Genomic DNA, 12,563 nt, shown 5'->3' on the forward strand with positions numbered 1-12,563 from the left:
GATCTAGAGATGACTGAATTTGATCTAGAGATGACTGAATCTGATCTAGGTTTCCTTGAGATCAGCTTATTCCAAATTTGGTTTCAATCCATGAAGCGCTGAAAAGCTATTGATCAGAAAGGAAATGCATACAGATGGTGGATGGATGAATGCTACTGATGCCACCTCCACTGAATAATGTTGAAGGCACATAAGTTGTGGTTACTCTGCACATCCAACACGTCTACTAAAAGAACTAATGTAGATCTTGCATCAACCATTAAAATCTTGATTCGCAAAAGGTTTTGTTAATCAAAACTGACAAACTTATATCCTCAAACACAAATTGGTCTAAACTAAAACAGGTTAAAAAATTAGATCTGAAAACTATTGATTTTTTCTTTTCTCATTTAAAATGATAAAATGTGTTATCTGTTATTTTCACGATCTGACCTCATAAATTTTTTCTAGATGAGTACAGAAAGAACTCAATTTTTTTTTACTGTAATGTCTGTAATTTTTTATATGCATGTTATCAACCATTTCTGGTGTACAAATAATTGTAGATGTGAGTGTGATTTGGATTTTTAATGTAGCTTTTAACAATTTTAGTCATATTGCTATGATGTCTGCAGTGTGGCAGTTTATAGTGATATCTAGCACAGAGGCATCATGCCACAGACATGTATCATGTCCCACCCACCAGTCCCCTTATCTTGACACCTGGCGGACCAGTCCAAACACTAATCTCTTAATGCTGAGCACCAAGCAATGCAGCTGCTAGTACCATTTTAATAAGTGGTTTGGTATGACTTTGCTGGGGTTTGAACCAGCCACCTCCCACATCTGAGGTGGATGCTCTAACTACTTAGGCCACCAGAGTGGTCAAATAAATGTGGGTACATTATTTTAATTTCTTCAAGTACCTATAAAGTCTGAAATCTAATAACAAGCTTGCAGCAGCAAAAATTAGAGAAAAAAACTTAACCTTTTCCAATTGATGATATATGAACAAAAGCCGCTAAAAGGGACTGATGATCTAATGGCTGATAAGAATTTATAGGAATACATGAGAAGTGCATTCCCCCCCCCATTTATCTTTCTTATTTGCTGATTATTGAAATCATCCTAGATATACATGAGAAACTCTGACATACCATATCTGGTAGCAAAATATTTTCCTACAAGTTTGAGTTAACATGCTTCAACAGACAAGTGCAGTATAAAGATCTCTGTCATGACCTTTGACCCTTAACCTTATGGCACTAAACTCTTCTCTGATAATATAAAGAAATACCCCCATGCTAAGTTTGGTGTAATCAATATTTATGTTGTTTTTTTTTTAAAATTAAATAAACCCAACTAGTTACTGAACTGGAATCATTCAAGGTATTCTTTAGGTACCTACAAGGGCTGGATTTGATAAAAATTGGTCACAAGCCATCACTGATAAAATTCAAGTAAAGCCTCTAATGATGAAAACAAAGTCAGAGTGGTGCCTATCAGCTTGTTTATTATAAAACAATGAGATACAAAGTCTGTTCAAAATTCACATATACATGTTCACAAGTTCAGTTCAAGTACAAATATGCAAGCAGTGGTCTTTGTCTGGACTCCTAGGTCAGATCTGGCACATGATCACATCTACACCATTCTCATACGGGACTAATTAATGTTGCGAGATGAGTTGTAGTGAAAATCCCATGTTAATGACACCATTCTTTGAAGAGAAGTGATATGATTTTTTTTAGATGGCCACAGTGGTCACCATGTTGGAGGTCAGATCAGCACCATTTTCATTCAGGACCTTCTATATGCTGTTCAAGTGTGTTAGTGAAAAGATGAATCTGAATTTTTTACAACAACAACTCATAAAGAAATTGAAGTACCTGAATGTGTTTTTCCCTGTACAAAAATCTGATATAAATCTGACTGGCTTTTCTAATTTTATATATAAGTTTGCTTGTGAAAACTGGGCACTCACTCTGAGCACATGGTTTCATATCTGAATGCTGTGGTAATCATACAGAGCAAGATACCTGCAGCAGCTGGGACTGATTAAATGCTTAAATAAAACTGATTTATGCCAACATAAGCATTAAGGGCCATCCATTTAGCAAAAATCTGGCAAAACTTGACCCCTCCGACCCCCCTTCCTGTACATATGCATGCTTTTTTACACACTCCCATCTGTGTACGTACGCTTGAGGCACCACCCCCACCCCTGAATTCTATAGAACAGCCTATATTTAATCCAAGCAGAAACCATAAAGGATTAATAATATTAATGTGTTTAATAAAACAGACAGTCCATCAATGTTGAATGCCTGGCTGCCTCAAAGAAATAAGCTGTGTAACTTTAAACAGTTTGTCTAGTCGAACAGTTTATGTATTAGACAAATTATTATCAAGGTTTCACACCATTGCACACATGTCATATGCATACGTACATTATCAGTAGACGCCCCCATACATAAATGTATGCATTTGGGTTATCCCCCTCCATGCGTACATACTAAATGGACGGCCCCTTACTGGATTCTACCTCATTTAATTTAAAAATTCACCACATCTGCAAAATAGAAAATAGTTCAGTGGAACCTTGAGAATCCCTATACTCATGACAAATGTACTTTTTTATGTAAAAAAATTACCTATATTTATAAGAAAATGATTTATTTTGCAATAAATAACATTCACCCTATTGATCTGGAGATTGTACAGAATTTAGACAGTTTGACTGAAAAACTTTCATGTCAGTGGACATGATTTGACAGAACTTAGGTGGTTTGACACTGAAAACCTACTCCAATGTCCAATGTCTCCCTTGGGTCAAGTAAATGATAGGATTGGGCATGATCTGACATACCATCAATAGAAAATGTCATGTCATCATTATCAACTATTAAAGTGTGTAAACATTTTAATATAAATAGATTAACCATGTGCATTTGTAACATAGTACCATGATTTTCTATACATTTTGGCACAAAATAGGTTCTGCTATTATGGCCCGTGGCTCCCAATGACTTTGATATACTAAGATGCTATGAAGAAAGTGCAAACTACATTATGACATACAGAAAAATGTTGAGTCAGTTTTGTTATTTAATGTATGTTGTAATGGTGTAAAATGGGACAATTAACTAAGAGGCCATTATGACATGTAATGGGGGTGGTATATGCATACAACTGTTTTCAGGAGATATTTTCAACTACTGCCATTTTTCACAATAAATTTTTTGTATTTACCCTAAAAATATGAAACCAAACAAACAAAAGTAGTAAAAGAATATTCATTATCCAATGGACTAAGGTCCTTAAGGTTATACTCCACAATTTTAAAAAAAAATTCACTTCCTCTCTTATGCCATCTACATGATGTGCAATCTTTGCTGTGATCATTTCTTAATATTGAAAACATTTTCATCTCTTTTGATCCAGTATTCCACTCTCTGTCTATGTTCCTATAGTTTAAATGTTGGGATTCACTTTTTAAGGATATTATTTTCATTCTGGACCAACAAGTCCTTAGGATGAAACTTTATGCCAAGTTTCATGATTTTTCTCCAAGCAGGTTAGGAGGAGCAGCAATAAACAAAGAACTTCTAATGGTGATTAAATGATGATGGATGAGAGGCACAGTGTCAATGTACAGCTCTTCTGTTCTTTGACCAACAGAACTAAAACTGAGAGATAGTCAAAATGTAGTGACAATGATATTTTCCCCCCAAATTTTTCACAAATCTAAGTTAAATTAAGTATCTCAGTGTAAAGCACCACAAATATCAATTTATTTCAAAATGCAGGTTTAATTAAATTTTATTTAATTCAATTACCCTATCATAATTATCAGGCAATCAGCAAATATTTTAGTTTCCACTTTAAGTTGAGACATTTTATGAAAGTGGAACCTTAAGATTAGGGATAATTTACTTGAGTCTTGAACATCACAAACACACCATCGATTTTTAAGATTTCTGTTCTTATAATGACAAAAATGCCATCTGCACTCATCTAAAATCAAGCACTTTAAACTTGTCAACAGTTCTAACTAGCGCAAATGGAATGGCTCACCCAAATAAATCTCAACTTTCTTTCCAAATGACTATTCCATCAATCCCCTCACCAACGTACCCTATCTCCAGATTGTCACCCACAGGTTATAATGCAAAACTTGCTTTCTGCGGGTTTTATTTGTGGCACAGTAACACTTTGAAGGTTACATAATGCCAAGACAAGCAGAGTCAAGTACCTTTCCCAAGACACAGCATCCTTGCTGACCTAATGATGCCTCTCTAGTTACTATTCTAATGCCTCAACCACTGTCTTCCTGCTATGAATGCATATATTATGTTTGGTCAGAAAATATTTAAAATTGTCAATATGTAATTATAATTTTTTTAATATCTAATATCCCAAGGAAAATTAATTATGATAGCCCTCTTTCACATGGTTGCTCTAAGGGCAACATAACTACAATGTTCTGTACATGTCAGTTTTGGAAATGTAGTTACAGACTGATGGAGAAAGTGCATCGCAATATCACAGACACAACAAAAAGTAATAATTACTATAATATTTATCACTTTAAAAACACTTATTATTATCATTTTTCAAGTGCACAAATGATCTTATGCAAAGCTCCTGATTAGCATTAATTTTGTTTGGTATGTAAAATCTGCATGCTTTTTAAATAAAAACAAGTTCTATGTAAAAAAAGAAATGAAAGGGGGCAAAATAATTACTGTTTTTATGGATTAATGATGTACCATAAAGATGGGGGTATGAAGTACAGTAGACAATACAGTACCTTCGATCCCTATCTTTTCCCTTCCTACAGCAGGAATGATGCTACTACAGAGATATTTTTGAAAATTTTATTGAAGTTCGCAAATGGATACAGTTCTGTTATCGAATATTACACCATGTTGCCAAGAGAGAATTGTGTAAGGTTTTTGTGACGATTGTTTCAATATCCTTTAAATATATTCAGAATTACATAGAATGACAAACTATCATATGTAAACTAACATTGTTTATTTTAGTGACGTCATTCCCATAACGTCAAGTTTGAAAACTATCTCTCAATTTGCTTGATTTGTTTACTGTGTAAAACCAGCTTGGTGTATAATTTTAAAAGTTCTACTGAGTGTGGCCACCACCATCACCAATTAACATAGAAGAAAGGAACAGGAAAACAAGAGCAAAGAAATAATACTAGAAGAGGAAATGATTCGCAATCTGCCAAGCCGTGAACAAAGGAAGTGCACAGAACAAAGGAACTCTTAAACAAAGGAACGATAGGAACACGTAACAGAAAACAAAGGAACAAAGGAGAGACTTGGAGCAGAGGAGCAGACTGGGCATTAGGATAAAAACAAAAGATAAGTCATCATTCAATGCTAGACCCAATTTAAGTAGAAGAATGCAAACTAGGTCCTAACAAATGGCTCTATTCAATCCAAACACGCAAACACACAAGCCACCAAACAACCCTATCAACAAATCAGTAAAAATAATGGATGTATCACAACTCCAAACAGCACCAATAAAGCATGTAAAACAAGCAAGATTAACGCAAGTCGTACAAACCACAGTAAACTACAATTCAATCAACATCACACTGGGACCCCAAATTCTGGTCACAAACACAGACCAAACAAACCACAAACCAGCAGACATAACTAACACCCCCAACCCCACCAACAGAAACTACTAGAAATACAAAACTACACTCCAGGGAACAATATAAATACAATGCCAATACTATTGCCAATCCTCTTCAAGGAAGCGGAAAAACCACACACAAATGAAGATATAGACACCACTATTCCAAACCTAACAAATGAATTTGACAGTAACCTACTTACCTTAAACTCACCACAATTAGACCACATAATCATAACTTGCACACAAAAATTCACCAAAAATGAAATAACCAATCCTAGAAACATGCAAACAAACCAACAACAGGAAATCAAGCAAAAACCAATAAATCAAAACATTAGGAAAGAAACTATACACTAAAGTCAAACTCCTGGACCATCTGGGATAATAACACCAAGGGAACCACCAACCTATGGGAACAAATCCGATGAATTAGACACTACTAAACTACCCAGCAGCATCACTAATAAGGCAACCCAAAGACCCCAAACAACCCAAAACCCCAAAAACACATATCTAGGTAAAGGCAAGGGCCCGCTAAAACCCCAAAACAAACAAAAAAAACCCCACAAGTAAGGCTAACTCAAAACAGGAAATAAAACAACAACTGAGCCCCCAAAACAAAATTCACAATTATCATTCCATCGAACACACCATATACATAAGCAGCAGGTGCAATAGAATTACTAGTCTAAGTACCAATAGTATTATGACAGCACTGGCCAAAATTCACACTGGACAATTCAAACTGATAAGACAAAGGTGAAACTACCCGATTGTCCAATGCAACACAATTCAACAGGTGGAAAAATTCATCCAAATTGAAACTATAGGCCCAATAAAGATCAAAGTAGAGAGACACCATAGCACTCAAAGGAAAACACGAGTCACTTCAAACTCCAAACACAGTGAAACCACAACTAATCTGGCTGAACCCACTAAAACCACTATCTTTAAAAAAGTAATAGCACTAAACGGATACAACAAGGACATAAGCAATGAACTCCTACTTCATAAACTCACAGCAAATGGAACACAGACCACCAAAGTCTATCGTCGTAAAAATCACAAGGGACAAGAAACAAACAAAGCAGTTATAGAGGCTACCAAGCCAATACCCTCAATAATAAAACTAGGACAGTCAGGAGTGTACCATAAGCTGGAAAACTACATAAATAGGCCAAGATTTTGCACCAAATGCTTGCACTGGGGACACTATGCCCTCAGATGTAGATTCAAACCAAGATGTAAGTACTGCAGAGGTCCACACAAAGGAGAATGCCACACAACTAAACAAAAATGTGCAAACTGTAAATAAAACCATTATCCTAGATCGGCAGAATGCAGCTTTGCAATAAAAGAGAAACAAATAGTGAACTTAATGAACAAAAACCACCTTACCTACCATTCTGCCAAAAACATTATCTGTAAAAACAACCCATACACACCAAAATCTACCTCTGAAACAATCAATGAGCACCAACACTCTCCACACAGAATCAGAAGGAAAAATATTGCACCACAAAACATACCCTCGAATCAGGAAACAAAAGAACCAAAAACTACAACCCACATTGTAACAAACCAAGACCACCCTGATAACACTCCAGATACAAACAAAACTGTCACCAAACCTAACACACACGCCAACACAGAATTAATACAGGAAGTGATGAACCTAACAACAGGAATCCTAATACAAGATCTCAACAGCATAATGAGAACCCTCAAAACCATTTTCACCATACTAGCTGATTGGACCACAACACTAACAGATAAAGACAACGTCAAAAATGGATAGTTCAAAACATAATAAAATCACCATCTGGCAATGGAACTGCAGAGGAATCTTTAAAAACCTATCAGAACTGCAGAACAAACTGAATAATACGGACGTAAAACCAGACGTAATCTGCCTACAGGAAACCCTCATAACACAAGAACACAAACACCTTCCAGAAATGGACCAAGGTTATTACATGCATAAATGAGAGGAAAGGGCACCATTTGCAGGACCCCTCTAGTACACAGGATTTCTGTTATAAGTCATCAGTGGGAGTTCCAAGTAATCTTGTGTATTAACTGACATATGCATACTTTTGAATGGACAGAGGTATTTTGACCCTTATTGTCAATTTGTTTCTTCAGTGTATCTATTAAGTTGATTCTAAAAGTTAAATAACAATTCTCTACTATGCTGAGCACATTTTTACATACTCTACTTTGAACTAATCTGTGCAAGTTCTCATGCATCACTGCTTTCCAAGTGCACAAATTTATAATACTTTTTTTCATGATTTGTGCATGTTTGCACCTTGGCAGCATCTCTGCATTAATTTTTCATCACTGATTTCTTCTTGAAACAGGATTTTTTCATGATTTGTGCATGTTTGCACCTTGGCAGCATCTCTGCATTAATTTTTCATCACTGATTTCTTCTTGAAACAGGATTTTTTAATTATTCCTCTTGTATTCCAATCACATGATGGACTCCTTTAAATTGCTAACACTTGCATTGGGTTGAATATGGCTGCAAATATAGAAGTCAAGTGGAAAATTATGATGGTACCTGAGTGCTTCTTACCATATTATGATATCATCAAAGTGACTTCTGGAGATGAACCCAATGCAACCAGACTGAGAAAAGTAAGGCTTGTTAAATGCATGAGATTTCTGTCACATCATATTGTTCTTGTTAATATTTGTTAAAGGGTTAGGCTACACTTACCTGAAAGTAATCAACATTAATACAGAGTATCTAATTATGCGTAAAAAAAAAAACAATGTTGATTTCAGCCATTCAGCCTCAAACTTGAGGTACTCTATACCAGGCCCCTGAGTTCTCTTGTTGATACAACCATCCATTCAGGAGATGTGGTCATGACAAGATGTCTGACATATTGGATGTCCAAGGGACATTTTCATTTAAGGCCACAGAGACCTCAGGATGAAAGTGAACGCCAAGAGTCATGAATTTCATCCATGTAGCTTGGAACGAACAAATGCTTCAGTTTATGTAATGGTCCCATGTCAGACAATCGATGTAGGACCATCACACAAGTTCTATTCATCTTAGGCCAGTAAAGCTAACAACATCACTTCAATTAACAGTCATGGGTATGTGTTGATTTTCTAGAAACTTACGTCTGATTTGACAGCTGTTGTGTAAAATAAAGTAGCACACCACACATGAAAAAAATTGCACATTTTGGAAAAGTGAAAAAAAATCAAAATATCTTAATGGCAAGGAAAACAGGATTAAAAAGCTGGAATTTTCTGTTTCAAAAAACACATTCCAAAAATCCTTTTTAAGCAGCAAACAATATCAAATATGTATATCAAAGATCTCTTCTAGTATAAGCAATTTAAATAAAATGATAAAGTCCATCAATAGGTATACATCTCACTTTCATAAGACTTAATGCTTGATGAGTTATTCGAGGAAATTTCTTCTCTAAAGGTGTTGTATCTCTAACTTCTGGTAACCTCATGCCCACAAACAGGGGATTCCGCATGAATACTTCTTTATGCCGCTGAGTTAAAGTTCCTGAAAAGGTATAAGAATCTTTAGAAGATATACACTCCTACCCAAAATATAAAGAAACTTTTTGTATTGCTATTTCAAACATATCCTAATAACCTCGAAACCTGACCATTTCATTGCCTGTCAATTAATGAGGATGTTGCATGTGTAAAGAGCCTGAGTAAAAAATTATGAAATTTCTCTTTTGGTTCCAAGCAAAAGGTCCAAGTGGGTCTGAGATCACTCAGCTTACTTACAGCTGCCTAAGAGTCAAATGCAAAATGCCATGTCCTTTCGACATTCAATTTAGCAGTAATCCCTTTACCTTGACAGGAAGCTTTTTAAAGAAATTATTTCAAATAATAGTTGGCAGCATAAGTTTTAAAATTAATTATGGCAAGTTTTATATTTTGTATATTCATCCATATCTGGTGGCACATGAACATCATTTGTCCACCAATGAAAGGATTTTTGACAGAATATTTTTTCTCAAAGCTGGTCAAATTCAGTCCAGTGGGTTTTAGAGTCATTTACAGATTTTTCTATGGAGCAATGTTGACCAAATTTTGGAGTCATTTGTATGAATTTGAAAGTCCCATGATTCAGTCAACCTGATTTGATAGAGCATGTCCTAAGAAACATTCGTGTCAAGTTTGATCAAAACTAGCTTCTGAAAAAGCTGAAAATGTTTTCCATTTGTTTGCTGTGAAAACAACACCATGGCAGATGAGTCATGCTGTTGTTGTTCTAGTTGTTCATCCTTCTAGCTTGAAGATGACCATGATATTCATTAACTGATTTGGTTTCTGCGAGAATGCAAATGTTTCATTAGGCCATTTTGCACTCTAAACTGTTTCTGGCACATTGGAAAGGAGGTGCTACTTGGGGTTGCTAGATCGACAAAGCATGTGCTGCAGTTTTGAGATTCATGATTGCACTTCTGAACTGCCTCTGCAATTCATGATGATAGGTAGTCAAACAAGAGATAAAAGCTAAGAAAGATGATTTTAACATAGTACTAAAAGAAAAGGATATATATATATATATATATATATATATATATATATAGTAGGTTCGCTATATCAATGATATACCACGAGTACATATCTTGGCCCTTTGAACGGTGTTAAGATTTACTACAGGCAGCTGTGTATTGAGCAAGAGAATGAACTCCTCACATCCCTGAGTGTCTGCTACAAAATGTAGTTCTATGCCTTTTGTGGCTATTCACAATCACCTTTGCATATTGATAAGTTGATTGTTTTCCTTTTTCAGTTCTTTTTTTCTTAAACATGAAAGATAGTTTTAGTGATGAAAGTAGAGCAGTACACACACTTGGTTAGCTACACCATTCACATGAACACTTAGCCATTCATGTTCCAGTGCATGGCAATTAATGTGGAATAGAAACTAAGCAAAATGATGAACCAACAATAGGTAATTAAAATATTTTAATATATTCACAGTTGATCTAAGTCATTATTCAGCTTTAGTAACAGTACCACTGACCATAAACTCTCTCTCTCTGGTCGGTTTGACTTTAAAACTCTCTCTCTCTTTCTCTCTAGTCGGTTTGACTCTCTCTCTCTCTCTCTCTCTCTCTTTCTCTCTCTCTCACTCTCTCTCTCATATATATCGAATCATAATTTATTTTGCTGATGAGGTGCAATAAGAAAAATGCTATTGAATACCTATACATCCTTCTCTCTCTGTATCTCTCCCCGTTCCCCCCAAAAAAATAACAAACAAACTGGAAAAAGCATTTTAATGATGCAATTTCCCTATTGCTGGTAATCTGAAATAGCATACAGTGATACTTTTAATATTAATGAACTGAGAAGATATTATAATTTAATTCCACACAGATCGCGAGTTTTATCCTCTCTAAAACTCAAAAAATATTTCGGGTCAGCATCACTATATGTAGCTAAAAGTACATAATACATTTAAAATACTTTGTCTGAGACAAATTAGGTACTTTTAGTTACATTTAATGATCCTGACTAGAAAGGTTACCGAGTTACAGATAGGATAAAATTCGTTGTGTGGAACGAAGTGAAAAATGCATTCCGAGAGGTATTTATCTGGCCTCCTCTTATACTCAGCATCGACTTATATATGGATGAAGGATGGAAAATTTTGCCAAATTTGTTGATTCAACTTATACTCTGCATCGACTTATAGGCCAGCAAATACGGTAGATCCAAAATATATGTATAAACAAGAAATAGAAATGCACTTACCAAATACTTTGACTACATGATAGAGTTGATCTATGTCCGAATCTCCTGGAAATAATGGTTCCCCTGTTAACATCTCTGCTAACAGACACCCAACAGCCCATAAATCTACAGCTCTGTCAAAACAAAAACCAAACTGCTTATGTAAAATCCACTCAATGTATTTATTCACTTGTATGGGTTGAACATTCACTTAATGTACTTATTTACCTGTATGGGTTGAAAATCCACTTGCCAAACTTAAAATGAGAAGTGTAAATTTTTTAAAGTCAAATTAATTTTCCAGTATGATTCTGAGATAATCTGTTTCTCTTAAATAAAAAGAATATTATCAAGAAAACTGACTTCTATGTTCAGTGAAAGGTCTATATTTTATACAGGAAGTCTTTTTGATTTCCATTTGTTTTATTAAAGCTCAAATGAGTGCATTGGTCTCACTCCTCAATATTAATGCTTACATGTTATTTTAGAAGGATTATGTGAATAAGTTTTAAAAAAATATATTCACATGATACATTCAGGCCATTAACGTTCTCAACATTTATATTTCTACAATAACTTCTCAAGTAAACATTTCTTCTGAACATGTAAATATTTTAGTAGCTGTCTGACTGCTGTTATTTTATTGGAGCAAGGCTGTATCCTGAAAATCGTACATATAACAAATATCAATCAGTCAAAATCTGTGTGCCCATTATGTTATTAAGTTGTTGCAGATTTAATGCCATTTTTCAGCACAAGACAGGCTATACATGGCAGCCAGCATGACTGGTGGAGGAAGAATGCAAGAAAACCCTGGCAAGAACCACCGACCCAGAGGAAGCTATTATGATTAAGACTGGAGTTTAGAAAGCTCATAATTAGCAGGTCAGGCACTAAGTACGTCTCCAAGGGATTTTTATTGTTTACAAAATCAAGAGAACTTAAACCCACAAAAATAAATGAATTCACAATAAAAGGATACACTTGCTTTCAAGCTCATTTAAAACATTGTCTGAAAAATGAAGATTGTCGGTTCTATTCTGGCAGTTCAAGTTCCTTAGAGAAACTTCTACCTGATGTTTTCACAAATCTTGGCCAAAATTTTCATTATCAACTTAATCCAAATGTTGTCTGTATGTATAAAACTTGTGCGATTTTGTAAGTTTTCT

The 12,563-nt window shown here is 35.1% G+C and overlaps 1 protein-coding gene across 3 annotated transcripts in view; it reads right to left on the reverse strand.

The window, feature by feature from the left end:
- The window catches only part of LOC149805959 (uncharacterized), a 125,576-nt gene that overhangs the window by 59,861 nt on the left and 53,152 nt on the right, over positions 1-12,563 (reverse strand). For all 3 annotated transcript variants that reach the window (XM_089950751.1, XM_089950749.1, XM_089950750.1), the window contains exons 5-6: positions 11,416-11,528; positions 9,057-9,196 (exon numbers count right to left, since the gene is read on the reverse strand). In XM_089950751.1, the coding sequence (XP_089806877.1) occupies positions 9,057-9,196; positions 11,416-11,528 (253 nt within the window). The remainder of the gene's footprint in view (positions 1-9,056; positions 9,197-11,415; positions 11,529-12,563) is intronic.

The sequence above is a fragment of the Sinohyriopsis cumingii genome, chromosome 2, assembly GCF_028554795.1.
Source record: "Sinohyriopsis cumingii isolate HCF-2022 chromosome 2, ASM2855479v2, whole genome shotgun sequence".
NCBI classification, from domain to species: domain Eukaryota; kingdom Metazoa; phylum Mollusca; class Bivalvia; order Unionida; family Unionidae; genus Sinohyriopsis; species Sinohyriopsis cumingii.